The 20,407-nt window shown below is 41.4% G+C and overlaps 1 protein-coding gene and 1 pseudogene across 8 annotated transcripts in view; both read right to left on the reverse strand.

The window, feature by feature from the left end:
* The window catches only part of SASH1 (SAM and SH3 domain containing 1), a 323,565-nt gene that overhangs the window by 50,736 nt on the left and 252,422 nt on the right, over positions 1-20,407 (reverse strand). For 7 of the 8 annotated variants that reach the window (XM_033405251.2, XM_033405266.2, XM_033405247.2 and 4 more), the window contains 3 exons: positions 19,834-19,920; positions 16,928-17,052; positions 9,705-9,806 (listed from right to left, as the gene is read on the reverse strand). In XM_033405251.2, coding sequence (XP_033261142.1) covers positions 9,705-9,806; positions 16,928-17,052; positions 19,834-19,920 — 314 coding nt within the window. The remainder of the gene's footprint in view (positions 1-9,704; positions 9,807-16,927; positions 17,053-19,833; positions 19,921-20,407) is intronic. The other variant, XM_004263733.4, reaches the window with a different exon arrangement.
* LOC105748426 (lanosterol 14-alpha demethylase-like) lies at positions 9,813-15,779 on the reverse strand (annotated as a pseudogene).

Below are 20,407 nucleotides of genomic sequence, written 5' to 3' on the forward strand. Positions count from 1 at the left end.
GGAATTAACATGTGATGAATCACTATCATTAAACAAGTAATGGAAATCCTCTCTTACCCCGAGCTCCCTAAGGTTCATCCCAAAAGTGAAGTAAGAAATTGGCATTGCAAATCTAAATGCCAATCCTTAACCCATATTATATTACAAATATCTGTATTTAGATATAATCAGCTAGCTAGGGTACGTGTCGTAGATCCTGTTTGGTATTTACGTATTAGGTTGGACAAATGAGATTGCTATTTTTAAGGTCAAAAGCTAATATTTCCAGTTCACGTAGTTCGACCTAATAAAAGAAACAACAGGGAAGTCCCTGGCAGTCCAGTGGTTAGGACTCCACGCTCTATCTGCCGAGGGCCCAGGTTCATTCCCTGGTCAGGGAACTAAGATCTCGCAAGCCACACAGTGCGGCCAAAAAAATTTAAAAAAGAAAGAAAGAAAGATGAAGCTGAGGGTGACAGTAAAATCTTAAAAAAAAAAAAAAAAGAAAAAGAAAAGAAAGAACAGGGGCTTCCCTGGTGGCGCTGTGGTTGGGAGTCTGCCTGCCAATGCAGGGGACATGGGTTTGTGCTCCGGTCCGGGAGGATCCTGCATGCCGCGGAGCGGTTGGGCCCGTGAGCCGTGGCCACTGAGCCTCCGCGTCCGGAGCCTGTGCTGCGCAACGGGAGAGGCCGCAGCAGTGAGAGGCCCGCGTACCGCCAAAAAAAAAAAAAAAAAAAAAAAAAAACCCGAAAGAACAGACCAGAATGTGCCCGAAAACTAACTTAAATTTAAAAATGATAACAATAGGTTACATAACCCTCAGATTATATTGTATCTGGGTATTCTGTCGTTATTTACTTTTGTTCACGTGGCCCTTGATGTGTTGAGGAGGGTGTGCAGGCAGCATCCTCAACTCCCTGTGACCATACAAACCAGTGAAGATAGACGTGTACTGATACCTGGCTGGTTTGCCAGGTGCAAAGAGCCAAATTTCCAACTATTTCTGGGCCTGCTGTAAGAGCACCCCCCAACGTAACAGGCATGGAAGCGCACACCCACATGCTCAATGAGACGGCCTCATCGTCACTATATAGCCCTAGATAATTTCAATACAGTTAGTGTTTATTTTTCCCAAACAGTAATCCTAAGGCCACATATGTTAACTGAAATCATACCAGACCCGTTCCTAAGCCCACAGACACTTACACGTTCTGAAACAGAAAATAAACTGATTATGTGTTTGGTAAAAACATAATCAATTAAACACACGCTATTTACATTAAGCTTGTTCTGACAACTCCAGTCTGTCTGCCGTAATACGCAAAAGCAGAAGCGCTGCTGCCACGTTAATGGCATGTACAAAAATAAAACTTTTGACGGGAACTCCAGTATTTTAAGAATGACAGTTAATGGCGAGGTAGAAGATCGTCACATAAAGCAATAGAGGCTGGCGTTCATTGGGTATTTACTTGGTGACACTTAATCCTTGCAACACCCGTGTGAGGTAGATACACTCGGCCCAAGGTGGTTTTTCTTTTTTTTGTGGTACGCGGGCCTCTCACTGTTGCGGCCCCTCCCATTGCGGAGCACAGGCTCCGGACGCGCAGGCTCAGCGGCCATGGCTCACGGGCCCAGCCGCTCCGCGGCATGTGGGATCTTCCCGGACCGGGGCACGAACCCATGTCCCCTGCAACGGCAGGCGGACTCTCAACCACTGCGCCACCAGGGAAGCCCTCAGCCCAAGTTTTGAGGCACAAAGAGATGAAACAACTTGCCCTCAGATGCGGAGCTAATAGGTGGCAGAGCTGGGATCTGGACCCAAAGTCTGACTCACATCTGTGAGCTTAAACCAGCCCCCTCACCGGGCAAACGCCTGGCTTTCCCGAGGCCAGAGCCTCCTTCCTGTCTAACTTTGTTTAAAGATGACGATCTCAAGGGACTCACAGCAAACACACGCCTCAAACTTTGGCCCTTCTCCCAGGGACAAGGCTGGGGAGAGAGGGTGGTGTGGAATAAATGACAAGAAGTCATCTAAGCAGTGGTTCTTGGTCAGCTTATGTCCAGTGAGAGCAAAAGTCATCTTTCTCACAAGACTTTGTGACACGTTATTTCAATGGACTGATTTTGTCTCTAGTCTCTCCATAAGCTACAGGTCTAAAGAATCATTACGGGGCTTCCCTGGTGGCACAGTGGTTGAGAGTCCGCCTGCCAATGCAGGGGACACGGGTTCGAGCCCTGGTCTGGGAAGATCCCACATACCTCAGAGCAACTGGGCCCGTGAGCCACAACTACTGAGCCTGCGCGTCTGGAGCCTGTGCTCTGCAACAGGAGAAGCCGCGACAGTGAGAGGCCCGTGCACCGCGATGAAGAGTGGCCCCCGCTTGCCGCAACTAGGGAAAGCCCTCACACAGAAACGAAGACCCAACGCAGCCAAATAAATAAATAAATAAATAAATTTTTAAAAAAAGAAGTCAAATGAGTTGAGTAAAGCTCTTCCTCTGTTCAAGAAATAAAGAGTCAAAGCACACATCCAACCATGCTGTATTTAAGCCTAGCTAGTATAAGAATTAAAGCTACAAGCAGAACCATTTTCTAGCCACAAATCAAAACGTACCTTGCCAGTGAGAACCCTTTTCAGCTGAAACCTGTATGTTGTTAGGAAAAAAAGTCCTTTAGGAAGAGAGATTCAAAGAAAACTTAACAACAAGATTAAAAGCAAACAGTAACTTACATTCAGTAATGTAAGTTTTTTTTATGCTTGGAATCTATTCTCTCTTATATTTCTTTATAAAACCAATAATATAAGAGCAGAAAGACAGTAGAAAGAAGGCCAACCATTTACATAAAGATACCTTTACTGGACTTGTAATGTCAACTTTAATACTAAGGTCTATGTGAATCTTCACATAGTTTATGCATCCAATAAATATTTACTCAAAGTCAGCAAAAATATGAAAACCTTATTTAAAAAAAATCGCTGGTACTATCTATAGGTGGAAGACAATTCTGTAAATTCATCATGTATTGTCATTAAAAAAATGACAATGTTGTTTGGGAATCAGATTTGCCCAAACAACAAAGCTAATAATATTGGTTTCTATCTTCCTTTAACACCTTTGCAATATAAAAATAAAACTTCTGATAAATTTTAACTTATAGGCGTTGTCTAGAAGTTCACCCTAGTAAAAGAAACCTATTCAAAATAAGAATTATTTTCACTTTATTAATTATATTTAAGAATAGCCAAGTTTTAAAAGATCTGGTTCAATCCAGAGTCCTGGACCCTGAAAAGAGCACCTTGCATTTACAGACGTCTCTTGGATAAGCAGAAGCATTGTTCTGCCCCCGAAAGGAACACCCCATGAGCATGAGCTCTGTTCTCTGACCACATTCTGTATTAAATGATTAAATTGTCCACCTTTTCTTTGGCCGTAATAGAAATTAGGTCATTCGCCCCAAGAACCACTAAAAAAAGTAACTCTGTGGAATGCTCTCGGGGCCTTCAGCACACTATCTTTTAGAAAGTTCTAGATTAGACTAAGGCTATAGCAACCTATTCTTCCAAAACAACAGATCTGAATCTTCTGGCTGGAAGACAATGGCTGTAATTGAGGCAGGTGAAATGACTCTGAAAAGCCTCAGTAAAAACCATCTGCTGGTGAGGGCCAAGTTTATGGTTTATAATTTTAGAAAGCCCCCAAAAGATTTAACAGTCTTGCATCATGCCAACAATATGGGGATATTTTAGTTGCAACCTTGAAAGTCCTCAATCAGGGAAACACTTAAAATAGTATTTTGTAAAAAGTGGAAGAAATGACCACCTGATGTTGTGTGTTTGTTACCCCAAATCTGGACACAGTTCAACCACCTGGCTCCCCAGGTTAGTGGAAAAGCTATATTCAGAATTGGAATGAAAGGTTATGCAGAGATGCACATACGGATGTAAGGTATTATTATAATGCCACAGTGATAACATAGCACTCTTTGCACAAATATTTCCCAACTCTAAATTTCCCCAAATGTAAAAGTGATCAATTATGAAACGATGACTTGATTTACAAAATAATTCACTTCACAAAACATTTCACCATAGTTGCTTCACCCTGGTAAGGAGCTCCAGATACAGAAACATAATTCCAACTTTTTCTGGAACACAGTTTGTATGAAGTGAAACAATTGAACGCGACCAAACTGGATGTCTGCAATGGACTCTAAGAGCTCTGGTGCTTTACTGTCCTTGTTGTTGCTTTACTATTTCTTTATATATTATATATTTAAAAAAATAATTTGAATAGCATCATAATCAAATAATTTACAATTTGACATTTTTCGGAAAGAGAGTTCAATGCAAGTATTTCAGGTACAGATCACCAACTCTTACCTACCACTTCTGTAAAAACAAAAACTATGATTTACTACAATGCACGCCTTGAGTAAAAAAACTTTAAACCCCAGTAAGACAGAGAGCACAATTTCTTTAAACATTTTCTTAATCAGAAGGTAAACTGAACCTCAATGCACAAAGCTGAAAGCTTAAAATGAGAACTCTTACAACCTTTCCCCTGCAGGAGGCGAAGGAAAACAAAAGTTACTAAAATAAAATGAAAAATATTAAAATAAATGTTCAGATGTTTAACAAGGAATCCAGTTAAGTATTCAACCAGAAATTCTTTTTAAAAACTCTAACACTCACAACAGAAAAACGGCAGAGAACAGATTCCCCTCTGGCAAAGAGAAAGCTATATTTCACTTCCCCTGGTAACTATCTTTAGTACTTTATACTCTTGGAAACTGAGAATGTGAATATGGATTTATTGTGAAGCAACATGCAATTATCGAATGCCAGTTTGGGGGTGGGGGAAGCCTATGAATCAATGCAAATGAAACCCTAAAGCACGACAGCCATCAATATAGGCATTGAGGTCCGGTGACAAAGGCCTTATGATCTCTGCAACTTCCATGGCCTGGGCATTCCCCACTATGGCCAGTGGGCTATTTGCATCTCAGTATAGAAAAGAATCGATAGAAAGCTGAAAAGCCCTGGCCCTCGCACAAAAGATAATCAAAGCACCGAACCCAAGGCAGCTGGAGTAGGACACAGTGGGAATTATCTGAAATTAATTACCCTGCTAGTAGGCAAATGGAGCATCAGTGAGAAGGAATATTTTGGATGGAGTCTCTTGCTGAGTCTCCAGGAAAACATGGGACAGACTAAAGTCAGGGTGAGAAGGGCAAGTGTCACGTACATCGGGATCACGATCAAGTACAAGCGAACTTCGGTGCCAACGGTTCATTAGCATGAAGTAACGAACAGCGTGACTGAACATGGGTGGGGGTTGTTTGCACAAAGGCAGCGAGCAAACTACAGAGTAAACAGCCTTTCTTCAGAAAACTCCACTGCTGACTAGACTGTCTTCACCTACATCGTTCAGCAAAAAGACAAGTCATTCTAGAGCCTCTGGGAAATTGTGCCGGAAGTGGAAGGAGCGTATCGTACCCCCGGCCCTCCCTCCAACTAGGAAAGGCTGAGTTTATTTTTGAGCCGTCTATGAAGAAACAGTTTGTAAGGAGTTAATCATGTAATCATGTACGTGAGTGTGTGTGAGCACGTGTGAGGCTAATTTTAACCTCTGCACTGCAGGGTACACTCCACTGGGGCAGGGCCTCTCTCTCTCCTTCACCTTTGTAACCTGGATACCTAGCGTGAAGCCTAGCACATGGCAAGCGCTCTGCAGAGGCTCCACAGATGCCTCCTACATGAACAAAGAAAGGCTCAAGAGAACGAATGCCCAACTTTTAAGAAGTACCCATTTCATTCTGTCAGCTGATATCAAGGTGATGGTTGTGATTCACCCTCTGAAGGGGGTTCAACAAACCAATACTTAGTATAATACTTTCTTAGCAGCTTGTTCCAAATGCCTACAGTACTCTATTTATAGTAACTTTTTCCTAAATGAGATAAGCCTCCCTTCTTACCATCTAAGTATGTGAGGTTCTATTACAGGCCTGTTTCTCTGAATGGATAGTCTTGTAACCTCTCCCTTGACTCAGATGCTATTAATCAGGACAGTATCCAGTGAGACGGACACTAGAAGACCCACTATGGACAACTGAGGCTATGTGTTCCCCCCCCGAGTTGGGTTTGAATCACATCAGTCCTGAGTTACGATATTTATTCTTCATGATTCTTTGGATTCATGATTTACATTTATATTATGTTAGAACTAGGGGATAAGAGACCCCAAAAGGCACAGTGAAAACCATGGACATGGTTCCTTTGATTACCTCATAGTCCCAGGACATGCTGCTGGCTAGCATATGACACATTTATTATTATAAATGGTAACGTCTCAGTCCCCTCCACACAAAAGCAAACCAAGCAGAGCTTTCAAATGAATAATCCTTTGGGTTTTTTGTTTATTTGTTTGTTTATTTTAGCTGCAATGGAATCTGGTGTTTGATTCAGGAAATCAGGGACAAGGAGGGAGTGGGAGGGTTATGTTTACTAATGATATGCCATCACTTGTTACTTAGATGCAAAGAAGTGTAAAGACTGAGTCTATAGTCTCAAGACATAAAACATGCTCTTAAAGCAGCCAGGAAGGATGACCATTCAAATGCAAGTTTGTTGACTGAATATTTCTCAAGCAGGCTACACGAGCTGAACACTGAGTTAGGCACTCACTGGAGACAAAGATAATACAGCTGCCTTTCTTGCTCAAGGAGCTCACAATTTCCATGCAGGTTGAAATATATACAATTAATTCTGATACTCCAGGATAACTGTTAGGTTTCATGTAGCAAGCTAGTTTAACAAAGCACAGAACAGGAAGCTATAAAAATACACTTGAGGATGCTAAAGTTTCAGAGGAGGTGGCAGTTGGACTTCACCTTGAAAGATGCATAGATTTTTACCTGGAAAAATTTGCAGAAAGACATTTTAGGTAGAGGAAATGCAGAAATTAAAGCAGAGAGTGTGAAATTACAAGGTATGATCAGTAAGGCATTCAGGGTCCAGTGCAGATGGAGTGGAGACCTACTGGAGCAAGGGGTGACAGATGCGAGTAGAGAAATTGATTAAGGCCAGATCACAGAGGGTCTGGAGTGTGCCAAGAAGTTTGGAAGTTATCTTGTAAAACTGGAAAACCATCAGGCTTTTCTGAAACACACGAATGTAAGAAGAGAGGTATGTTTTGGAAAGATGACTGGCTGTATGGAACACTGACAAGAGGAAACAAGAGTCTAAAGAAATGGAGGTAGAGTTGCTTCCAGACTTTAAGGAAGAGAGGACCTAACAAACAAAACAACTGCACAGTAGCTACAAACTACTCAAATAAACAAAATCTTGAAAACCAAAAAAAAAAAAAAAATTTGAATAATAGATGAAAAAGGTTAACTCCCTCCATCCTCACTCCATGCAGTTTGATGATAGCACCATGAAATGTCTATCTGAAATTCTGGAATTCTAATTCCTATGATCTTGGTGGAACTCCTGAGAAGCAATGTTTTGGTCACATTAAAATAGCATGAATAATACAAGGCATCAAAACTGGAAAAGAAGAAGAAAAATTGCCTCTATTCACAGGTGACATGATCTTATATGTAGAAAACGCTAAAGATTTTACACCCACACCCACACCCCACACACACACATCTGTTAGAGATAATAAAGAAATTCAGCAAAGTTGCAGGATACAAAGTCAACACAGGAAAATCAGTTCCATCTTTATATACTGACAATAAAAAATTCAAAAAGGAAATTAAGTAAACGATTTCATTTTATAATAGCATCAAAAAGAATAAAATACTTAAAATTAAACTTAACCAAGGAGACAAGACTTGTACACTGAAAACTACAAAACAATGCTGAAAGAAATTCAAGAAGACATAAATAAATGGAAGAATAGCTGTGTTCACAGATCGGAAGACTTCATGTTAAGATGACAATACTACCCAAATCAATCTACAGGTCCAATAAAATCCCTATCAAAATCTCATGGCACTTTTCACAGAAATAGAAAAACCCACCCTAAAATTCAAATGGAATCTCAAGGGACCTTAATAGCTAAAACAATCTGAAAAAGAAGAACCAAGTTGGAGGGCTCACACCTCCCAATTTCAAACCTTACTATAAAGCTATCTTAATCAAAACAGTATGATGCCTGCAAAGGAAAGACATATAAACCAAAGAAATAAAATAAGAGAGCCCAGAAATAAACCCTCACATATATGGTCAATTAATTTTCAAAAAGGGTGCTAAGACCATTCAATGGGGGAAAGGACAGTCTTTTCAACAAGTGGTTCTGGGAGAACAAGGTATCCACCCACAAAAGAATGAGGTTGGACCCATATGTTATATTATATACAAACATTAACTTAAAATGGGTGACAGATCTAGACTTAAAAGCTAAAACTATAAACTCTTAAAAGAAAATATAGGAGAAAATCTTCACGACAATGGATATGGCAATGATTTCTTAGTTATGACACCGAAAATGAATGTAAATTGGACTTCAAAATTAAAAACTTTCCTGCCTCAAAGGACGCTATCAAGAGAGTAAAAAGGCAACTCATAGAATGGGAGAAAATATTTACAAGTCATGTACCTGATACAGGATTAATATCCAGACTCTATAAAGAATTCCTACAACTCAACAACCAGCAGCAAAACAAAAAACCCAATTCAACAATGGGCAAATAACTTAGATAAACACTTCCCTGAGGAATGTATAAAAATGGCCAAGCACATAAAAAGATGCTAAACATCATTAGACACTAGAGAAATCAAATCTAAACCACAATGATATCATTTTATACCCATCAGGATGACATATCAAAAATGGGAAAATCACAAGTGTCAGTGAGGAAGCAGAGAAACTGGAAGGCAGCTGTCAGGAATGTAAAATGGTACAGCCACTGTGGAAAACCGTATAGCAGCTCCTCAAAAAGTTAAACATAGAATTACCGTATAATCCAGAAATTCTACTCCTACGTATATACGGAAAGGATATGACAGCAAGGATTCAGACACTTGTATACCAATGTTCATAACAGCAATATTCACAATAGCCAAAAGGGAGAAACACCCGAGTGTCTGACAACAGATGAATAATTAAACAAAATGTGGTATATATGTGCAGTGGAATACTGTTCATCCATAAAAAGGAATGAAGTTCTAGAATAGCTGTTATGTGGACGAGTCTTGAAAACATGGTGCTAAGGGAAATAAACCAGACACAGAAGGAAAAATATTGTATGATTTTACTTATATAAAGTACCTGGACTAGTCAAATTCATAGAGACAGGAAGCAAACTGTGGTTGCCAGGAGTTGGGGAAGGTGAGGAGAGAATGGAGAGTTATTGTTTAATGGTTATGGAATATCTGTTTCAGATGATGGAGAAGTTCAGGAAGTGGGTTGTGAAGATGGTTGTACAGCAAAGTGTATGTACTTAAGGCCACTGAATTGAACATTTAAAATGCTTATAATGGTAAAATTTAAGTTGTGTCTACTTTACTTCTATTTAAAAAAAAAAACAAAAAAACAGCATGAATAGCGCTGTCCCAGCTACCAAGTAAAGAAAAGAATAACACGTCAGAAGAGACACCTCTTTCCAGATCCAGGTGGGAGCTGGTGCCTGCAAAAAGAAGTCTAAAGGCTCAAATTGTGTAGGCTGTCCCTTTTTAGTAGGAGCGGTTAAGATGCTCAAAGAGACAGCAAACTTACATTGCAGTTTGATGAGCCCTCGAATGGTGGGTAAGAACCGTCTGGCCAGTCAGCAGGGTCCAAGGCAGCTGACTGCCGGTGCTGGGCCTCATACTCCTTGAGCTGCAACAAGAGGAAATGGAAGATTGAAATGGAAATGATGGCCAAGGCTGTCTACCAAGCAGCAGAATGAATCCTTTGGGCACCTTCTTCGCACCACTGTCGGTGACTAAGTGCCAGCCAAAGACGAGGGTCACCCAAATGAAAGGAGAAACACGTCCCCCCCCGCAGGTTTTCATCTAAATCAAACCAAGAGACACAACAGACTCTTTGTGTTCTGTGTTCCAAAAAGAACCTTGATTTTCCTTCTCCAACATCAAAACACCTTTCTCAGTTCAATTATAAGTTCGATAACAGAAATTGTCTGTAGCTTGACCTTTGGGTTACCTCTCTTTGTGGAAGACAAAATGTGTAGACTAAGGACATTTTAGTAAAACAGAGGTGGAAGCCCGAAACTGATTTTTAACAATCGCTTGCTTGTTTTGCTCTAGACTGCCTCATGTTACCAGTTCAATGTTATCACCTAACAAGTGTTGTGGGATTTATTGGGGATCCTATGGGTGAGAGGAAAATAGCAGTTAGATGCCTAGAATATGTTCAGAGACATTTAAAGTTTGGGCTTAAAAACTAGGTTTCTACGTTTTGAAAAACACAGAAGGACAAAATGAAATATTATAGAAAATTAACAAATTTAACCTAGCAGAATTAGATGAAAGATCTTTCAGAATGGCCAATGTGAGAACTTCCAGGTGTGTTTTCATAAAATACGTAAAAATTTAACTCTGTGTGTAATACAAATAAGTTGTCCCAGCATTAAAATTCTGTGATAAAACAGTTTTTAGATATGAAGTTAAGACATCGATCAAATCATGTTCCATGAATCAAGACACCAAAAAGCAGATACAATCTGACCTGACAGCCCAGGAGATGGTGCCAGGACTGTCCTTTTCCACTGGAGCTGTGTGGACGTGGCAATGCCAGTCCTCTAGGAAAAAGCAACTTTCCAAAGCATTATTTCTACTATGAAGTTCTTTTCTGTGCATACCTGTGACAGGAAATGGATGAGGGGGAGGCAGACAGTATTGATTAACAGGTAAGGGCTCCCAAATAACTGGAAGCCCTTGGGCAAATTACTTAACCTCTCTGTGCCTCAGTTCCTTCACCTGGAAAACGGGATGACAATAAACTATATCACAGGACTATTACCAGAATAAAGTAAGATAATGCAGCAGAGCTCTTAGTATACTATACCCATGCAACAGACTTTTTATGACGGTATTATTATCACCCTTGTGGTTTCAGATAAAAGAGAGCTCAAAGTTCACATCAACTCCAGGTATTTGAACTTTTGCTATGCAGTGCTTAATATTATTTTAATCTTTCTAGTATATTAGGGGGATTAATATTGTTCTAATCTCTCTAATACATTTAAGTGACATATTAGAATGCTCTTCCTTTCCAGATATATTGGTTTCTGAAGGGCATTATTCTTCCTGTATGATCGAAACAGCTGCCTCTGAAAAAGGGTGTTATCATTTGTTTTCTCAGGGTCTCTGCTCTACTTTCTAAATAAATAAAATCTTCATCTTTAGGAAAACAAAACAAATTCCTCACTAGTCAATCATAAACAGACTTAATATTTTTCTTTTGTTATCCGTCCATTTCCATCATTGACGTTGGTGCCTAAGAGTACATGTGCTTCTTCTTCTTTTTTAAAAAAAATCGTTTATTTATTTATTGGCTGCACAGCTTGTGGGATCTTAGTTCCCCGACCAGGGATTGAACCCGGGCCCTCAGCAGGGAGAGCGCGGGGTCCTAACTACTGGACTGCCAGGGAATTCCCCATGTGCTTCTTCTGATAAAGATTCAGATTTGTGCTCTAGCCAAATTTACCTTGTTTTTTAATTTCCTAATTAAAAAAAAAGAAAACCAGGATCTCTAACAATTTTTTAAAGTGCATTTTAAAATGAAAAGAACCTGGTTATTGTTTACATAATCACATTTTTGTATTCCCCTCTGCTCCCAAAGACAACTGACGATGTTCATTTGAGAAACTTGTGTATTTTAAAGCAAATTTACAGAGTTTTAGTTTGATTCTGGAAGTTTTAAAATAATGACATTTTAAAGTGTGGGTGTGGGTGTCGGTCTGCCTGTCCATCTGTCTACCTTCATATCTTATTTTCCCTAGTCTCATAGTTTTCTCACACTGGAAGTCTATGACGTGATTCTTAGAGGAATGACCATCTGTAGTAGGTTAATGCTTATTCTATCTTAAAGACCTTTATGGAGAGAGATTCTAAAATGTTTCCATTTCTAAGAGCACTTATTATAAAGAACATTTCTATTATATTTCATCTAAATCCCCTCCAGCTGCGATTTTCATTCATTTTCTTTCATGCTCTCCTCAGTAGAGATGAAAACAAAACACTGTGCAGTACGTCCTCAAGACGTACTGTCTAATAACCCTTCATATACTTGAAGACAGCAAATAAGTTCTTTTCTGAGATAAATTCTTTCCGATTCCAGCCCAAGAGACCTATTTAAAAAAACCCTCAATCACTTTGTTGCTCTCCTATGGACTCTCTCCATGAGCCTCTCTAGCTGTCCACATTCCTATGATTGATGCACAATGCCTGCTACGAGGAAATAATTTATATAGGTTCTCAGCTCATAATCTTGTGCTCTGGTATAACAGATGCCCAGACTCCCTTTAAAAGACTGTTCTCTGATTTCCCAATTACTGTAGATATGGACTCACATCTATATACCCTTCTCAGGAGAATTACCCGTGGTTGACAGGCGTTGTCTCCCCACAGATGCCTAGAAGGCTGTTCCCTCCTCCCCAATCAGCTTTCAGCCTCTTTTTCTCTGGCAGGACCAACTCTACAGTGTAATTCACCTTCCCGAGCTCCCCACCCCTCCCTGTGGGATCAGGCTGAGGCGGAGACTAGACTTCTCCTGAAATCACATCTCTATCCAGCGTCTTCCTCTGCCTCTCCTGCTTCCCTCTCTCACTTACAGGTTTCTTCTGAAAGCTTTTCTTCAATAAATCATGTGCACAAGAATCCACATCTCAGGCTCTGCTTCTAGGGAACCTGATGTAAGACAGCTGGCATTAAGAAAAGTTCTCCATGCCCAAAACATCAGTCAAGTCAGTGACAAACATCAAATCCCACAAGGACTTTATTTCGGACTTCCACACAGATATGACCTTGTGGAACCTAACACATATTTATCAGGTGGATAAATACATAATATTTAGTAATTAGACCAAATTACATGAGCAAGTGTTTAGTATCAATATTGATACATTATTTTTTAGGGAACGTGATTATTAAATCATGGTCATAAATCTCTCTCAATTTCCTTAGACACTGCTTCCAGTTAAAATGTCAAAGGACATATTTTTCAACAACATAGCTCCATCATGGCTGAGCGCCACCATACCAAAACAATACTGCTCTCCTTTATGCAAAGCTTTAAAAGTGACTTTATTCCTTACCCTCCCAATCTCACATACACCACATAAATTACCCAGATAAGTTAATAACGTGTAGCTTCCAAGTGTCTCATGGGCTTTCTATACCTTGCAGAACTAGTCCAACACTTGAATACCCTGAACTTACTCACCAAGAGCTATGAACAGTCTTAAAATTAGCACCTGTAAATGGTGTTGTCTAGAATAGGCTAATACTCTAGATCCCCCTAAACGATTTTTTTAACCAGTGTGCTGGACTCCTTAAAGCATACAGAGTAAGTAACCATCATAAAACCATTAGAAAATGTTTGAAATGCCATTAGATTTGATGGAACTATTTAGTTAATAAAATATAAAAATCCTAAGTTAAGCTGCTGTCTTTTTAAATTACACAGTGTGTACACAGAGTTATCTTGTAAACTTCATTCTCTTCAAATGCTTTTGCAGCTGACAATGGTGTTTCCCATATTGCTTCTTTGCAGCCATTTTCATCTTTGTATTGACAACTGGGTTTTCAGGAATGTGAATCATAGCTGTATACTTCACAGGGGGAAAATACTCAGCAGTGAGATCAAATTCATATAAACAAAGCACAGTGGACCAAACTGTATTCATTTGAACATAGGCAAAATTTTCCCAAATACGACGACGCATTGGGGGATACACTCAGCTCCAAATGACACACAGGCAAACTTCTCTCCTGATGCTGGTCGTCCTATCAGGATTAAAGTCTAGACATTCTATATGGGTCTTTTTTTCCCCCCCCAAACTTTCTAATTAATTCATTTAAATTCATTAATGTTGCAAAAATACGACGTGGAACACATCAGGACAGAAGTTATTGTATTCCTAACAAGTCAAAGAAAAAGAAAATATTACACCTTCTTGGTAAATCAAGACCAACCCTAGTATTTCTTACAGGGACCACATCAACATCTTGCACACACAGTCTTCAGAACTGAATTTCTCACACCGTAAAAGAAGAGCAGTAGGCTATGCAACGTCATCTGAACAACGGTAAAATGATCACAGTACATTAATTGTGTCTAAATGGCAGCATGTGAACTTATGGTAAAAAAAAAAATGTTTGAATCTTTGAAATATATATCAAAGTACACTAGTGTCTAACGAACTCTGAATTGTGTTCCATGTGCCCCAAGGGCTGTGCAAGTCGGTGCCCTGAACACCACAAGTATTTACTAGCTAGTTTATGTAAATAAACTGTTGAAGGGGCATAACTTTAGAAAATTCAAATACAAAAAGTGCAGTGGAGTAGCTAATTAACATTATTTTCCAAGTTCCTCCTTAGCTACGCTGAATGTAAAAACACATAGAAATTTCAAAATGCAAATGTTTTAACCTCTTGTAGAATGTCTTATAAAACAGAATTAGACAGCCACCTGAAACATTATAATAATTCTTTAGTAACATGAAAGCATTAAATACCTATGGGTCTTTTTAGACTCTGACTGACAGTGGGAGAAACACATGCCTGATGCCCTGAAGGACCATTCTTATCATGGTCATCACAGAAGGTCTAACTCTTAATGTTTCTTTTATAAAGCAATCAAATAAATTTTAGATACTTGAGCTGATCATAAGTTAAAGGAGGGAGAGCCTTCATTTTTCTTCAAGTGTTTTGTCTCTGGCTAAGAGGAAGCCCATCCAGACACTGGTAGCCAAGGATGTATGTTGCCCTGCCAAGAGCAGACCAACAAGCTTCCCTGTTACTTCATCATCTGTCAAAGGACACCCACCTTTGTGTGCAGAATCTAATAAAGTTTGGAGAACGTCATCAATTTTTTCTTTCTGTGTTTCTGGATTGCCTTATAGGAAATATTATTGATGTCTTGATGAGCTCCATCCTAAAATGAGGCAAAGGCAGCCAGCCTGGCAACAGACAGACTCCATGGCTAAAACCTCCATCCAACCTGCATACAGCTGTGCCACCTTTTCATAGAGTTGACTTCTGATTTCCTTTCCATGTAAACAATGGCTAGCTGTTAAAATTATCAGCTCAGAAAGAGCATCAAACAAATTTGTTTCTCCCCAACTTTGAAAGTATTCCTTTGTTTCTTTTTTGATTATAGAAACGTGCTACCTGAAGTTGACTATGTTAAGGACATTTTTAACATTTTCTTCTGCCCCAGGAAAACTGGGTTAGATACATCCTATGCAACTCCCGTTCCAAACACAGATGGTGTCAGATGCCTGCAGACATCTTCTGCATTTAGATCTGCAAATTTACAATTATAAACAGCAATGCAGCAGCATGACTCACCAGAACGTAAGTAAACATCTTGCCTACCATGGTAAAATTAATACAGGTCCGTGTTTCTCATATGCGTTTTCTAGGAATTCAGCTGGACTTTTTTCAAGCGCTATGACATGCTCAAGGAACAGCACTGGAGAGATGTCTGGTGGATTTTTTGCCCTAGCTGGCAGCTAGACGGGGTGGGCGAAGGCATGGTGGAGCAGGGAGACCAGACTGAGGGTGAAGGGCAGGCATAGGTGGTCACCAGGCACTGCTTCAGTCCCCCAGAGACACTGGAGGCAAGATCACCTCTGCTCCTCCGAACCAACAGAGCGAGAGAAGCTGGCAGATGGGCATCTGGTGGAGGCCTTGGTCCTCAGGTCTCCTGCTACAGGTCCCACCTCCCACTCCCTCAAGCACTTTTTTTTTCCAGCATTGTCTCAGCAACAAATCAAACTTTTTTTTTAACTATTGAGGTTTAGAGTCAGGTATATTAAACTAAAGTATGTCTGGCACTGTTTCAAGGTTTCAGACCTTCAAGATGCTGCTTAATGTTAAAGTCATAACTCATTCAATGATTCCTTAGTGACTTGAAAGTTCTAAACCTGCCTAATTTATGACTTGTCTACACCATCCCGAACCAAGTATTCAAAGTCAGAATCCAAGAATTAATCAGCCAGTTGGTTGGGCGACAACAAAGCAGGAGATCTCTTAAGAATTGCTATCTTGCTATCACAAACACTACTCCGGTGTCCTAAAGGTTAATTAGGCTTCTTTCAGTGCTTAATTTAACTCAGAGCAAAAAAATATGACACAATAAACTGTAATATCTACTCAGAAATGAAAGTAAGCAAAAGTTTAAGGTTTACACATAAAGCTTGACTTTTAGGTTAGTCAAAGTTTAGTTTGTTGAAGGCATCTTACAGAACTAACGCTTATAATGGTTGCATTTACTTTTTCTTTGGTGGTTATTTAGTAATTTATCATTATCAATCTCATCAGTATATTCCCATACCCTTTGATGTCCCTGTTCTAGTCTGTTTGAGCTGCTATAACCAACCACTATAGACCGGGTGGCTTACAAACAACAGAAATTTCTCACAGTTCTGGAGGCTGGGAAGTCCAAGATCAAGGTGCCGGCAGATCTAGTGTCTGGTGAGGACCCACTTCCTGGTTCACAGACAGCATGCATCCTCACGCAGCGGAGGGGGGTAAAGGAGCTCACTGGGGCCTCTTGTACATGGTCACTCACCCCATTCATAAGGGCTCCACCCTCATGACCTAATCACTTCCCAAGGGCCTCACCTCCAAATAACATGACTTGGGCATTAGGATTTAATATATGAATTGGCGGGGGGGCGGGGGGTTGGGGTGGAGGCATTCAGTCTGTAGCAATCCCCCAACATATGTCAATGTCAGGAGGTCAAGTGCTCACAAATGAAAACCACACACCTGCACTCTTACCCTAGCAAGCGCTTCTTCGATGCTGATCATCTTTTCCTTGACCATCATCATCAGCTGAATCCGTTCCTCATCGCTCATCGTTATCTCGCTGGCAACATAACCCACATCTTCTCCTGGAGATCGAAGAAGAAAAACAATAGGAACAGGTGAAGAAGAAAATAAAAAAGATAAAACAGGATGCCAGTCTTGAAGGCTTGTCATCTAGGACTAGAGAAGGACGTAATTCAGGCGCACCGTCCAGCGCTGTTACTGATGGAGCCACAGGACCAGGAATGGGCTGCTTTGTAGGAAGCCAGTGCGCCTATCTCGCTTGGAAAAAAGCTTCAGGAACAAATGGATGTTACCATGGAAACAAATCCTTCAAAATGATCAGAGCTTTTGTGATGGAGGGTCTAGTGGAGGAATTTTGGAAGAAGGCTGACAGGGCGTCTGGAGTGACAGGTGAGGCAGAGAACTAATTTAAAGACCCAGCTAGAGGGCTTCCCTGGTGGCGCAGTGGTTGGGAGCCCGCCTGCCGATGCAGGGGACGCGGGTTCGTGCCCCGGTCCGGGAGGATTCCACATGCCGCGGAGTGGCTGGGCCCGTGAGCCATGGCCGCTGAGCCTGCGCGTCCAGAGCCTGTGCTCTGCAACGAGAGAGGCCACAACAGTGAGAGGCCCACGTACCGCAAAAAAAAAAAAAAAGACCCGGCTAGAGCGAACAAGCACTCCAAGCCTCCTTCGGCTGAAGGTTCTCTGCGTCCTTCCATTTCAAACACAAACAAGAAGATGTTTTTGCAGAGGAGGGAGAGGAAACCCTCTTTCACAACAGAGAACTTGAAGGTCACAGCGTCTGCTGCAGGACAAAACCTTCATCCTGGTGGAAGCCTAGATCCCTACTAATCTATTTGACTGCTGTTCCTCAGGGGACACGTGTAAATAAATATAATCTCAGGTGTGAAACATCTGGAGATCATTAGAAGGAAGGCACTATCTATGCATGTATCTGAAAGTATCACTCTCATAAATATGTTTCCAAACTGTGAGGGGAACTCAACTTCTAGCTCAAAACTGAAGGCAGGGGGCTTCCCTGGTGGCGCAGTGGTTGAGAGCCCGCCTGCCGAGACAGGGGACACGGGTTCGTGCCCTGGTCCGGGAATATGCCCCATGCCGCGGAGCGGCTGGGCCCGTGAGCCATGGCCGCTGAGCCTGTGCGTCCGGAGCCTGTGCTCCGCAACGGGAGAGGCCACAACAGTGAGAGGCCCGCGTACCGCAAAAAAAAAAAAACACAAAAAAACTGAAGGCAGGCAGAACTGCAGAGGGAAAGAGAATCCCTCAGTTAGGATCCTTTGAAAGTGTTTTCTTGAAAAGCGAAACGGCCATCACGTCTCACGTAGGTGAGCCACGTCAGCGTACGTGCCTTTGATCAGCGTGTGGGGAGAGTGTGTCGGTGAAGGGGGGCCGTCATGAGCAGCCAGAGTTCTCACCCTCCATCCTTCTCCACCCTGTTGTTCCCATCCACACCTTACAGGAATCAGTGCCACCAGGATGCTCGGCTCTAGCTTCATTTGCCCGTGGTACAGACGGATGGACTGAATGAGTCTGGCTGCAGACTTGTGGGAACCCATTTCACTCAGGACCTACCTTGGAATTTATGTTCCCCTGTGTTTCCTTATCTCACTTCCTTTTTATAATCAATCAGCCCAGAAATACCACTCAAGTGCCCTTCGCCACTCAGCCCCTTGTGCGGGAAGAGTAATGGTGTGAGCCAGGGGAGGGGAGAGCCTGCAGCTTTGATGCATTTTACTATCTGCCTCGCCTCCAGTGGTGGAGGGGAGTGGTGGAGAGAGTTGCCTGGGTTTAAAAAGAAATGAACGTTGGGCCGGTAAACTGTTGGCTTCCTCCCTCCATCCCCTTCTCTCTCTTTCGCCTTTTCTTTCTTTCTAAATAAGACTTTGTTAGAATCCAAGGTTTACTTTGAATCGTAAGTGATGCTGGGTGTGTCTCAAAATGAAAAACTGGGAATGCTTAAGAATAAGTCTCTCACAGCAGCACAACTTAAATAAGCCCACTGATGGCTGCCAAGGAACCCAGGTGTGCCACTGACACACGCTGTGTCCATGTTCCTCGTTTCCGTGTGTAGGAATAACTGGAGAAGCATTCTGCACAGGCTAGGACACCAAGATTTTGTAAAAGAAAATAAGTCGTGTCAGTGGTGAGCAACTAAAAATGTTCATCTAATGATAACCTTATCCAGCCAGACTGGAATCTGGAAGTAGCTTCGTTTCCCCTCCCTGTCTGAATACTGGAGAAACATAAATTATACAACTGGGCCTCAAAGGGATGACATATTTACTTACTATATAAACAACAACAAAAGACACAGCTAAGAGGAGGCAGGACTGCCTTCACAAAGCAGCCCGGGCAAATTCCCATGATGTCAGCCCATTAGACAGAGTTTCCAAGGGTAACAACCCCATAACTGTCCCTGCCACAGAAAAGCATCAGCAGTTCAGAAGATTGCAAAGGCCCCAAGCGGCAGGGCAGGGGGAAGGGTCCAAAACTCACAAATGTTAAGACTTTCTGGACCTTTTTAGGGTCCATCTTGGCCAGTAAAGATCTCCCTGAGGTTGATGTGATTGAGAAAAGGAAAGATTTGGTCTTTGCTGTCAGATCTATAAAAGAAAGGACTGCGAACTCTTTCCATTTTGATTTCTTTGATTTAAAAAAAGAAATAAAAACAACCCACTGGGATGAAGTCTGAAAGTAATGATAGGAATGTCAGAAAGGCTGCACGGCGTATGGGCACATGCAATGACTTATTCTAACTTACAGCATCCATTTAGATTAGCAGCCCAGGCTTCTTAACATTTTAGAGCTAAAAGGACCTACTGTCTGCTAGCTGTGTTACAGTACCTTTTGAAGTCTGTCTCATTATTCCTTTCTGATTCTTTCGGAAGTTCTGCCAGAAATACTTATTTTTCTTCTTCCAATCTCCTTTTCCTTTAAAAAAAGAAAAAAAAAGGCACAAGCAATAAATTCATTAATAACAAAAGTAGCCTCTTCCTTACAACTCAAAGCTTGTAAGAATACTTTGATTTCACAAAAGGACAGTTTTTCTCTTTCAGTTTGTCAAAAGACTTAGAAATGCCTATAAAGTTGTTTAAAAGAAATGCAAATTTCCTAAGAGCAAGAAATGGTACAGTAGGGTTAAGATGAGAAATAAAGAAACATCAAAAGAGCAGGCAAGGGCTTCCCTGGTGGCACAGTGGTGGAGAGTCCGCCTGCCGATGCAGGGGACACAGGTTCGTGCCCCAGTCCGGGAAGATCCCACATGCCGCGGAGCGGCTGGGTCCGTGAGCCATGGCCGCTGAGCCTGCGCCGCCGGAGCCTGTGCTCCGCAACGGGAGAGGCCACAACAGTGAGAGGCCCGCGTACCGCAAAAAAAAAAAAAAATGAAGAAGCAGCAGCCCTATCTGCTCTCGTGGAC

Source organism: Orcinus orca, chromosome 12 (genome assembly GCF_937001465.1).
Source record: "Orcinus orca chromosome 12, mOrcOrc1.1, whole genome shotgun sequence".
NCBI lineage: Eukaryota > Metazoa > Chordata > Mammalia > Artiodactyla > Delphinidae > Orcinus > Orcinus orca.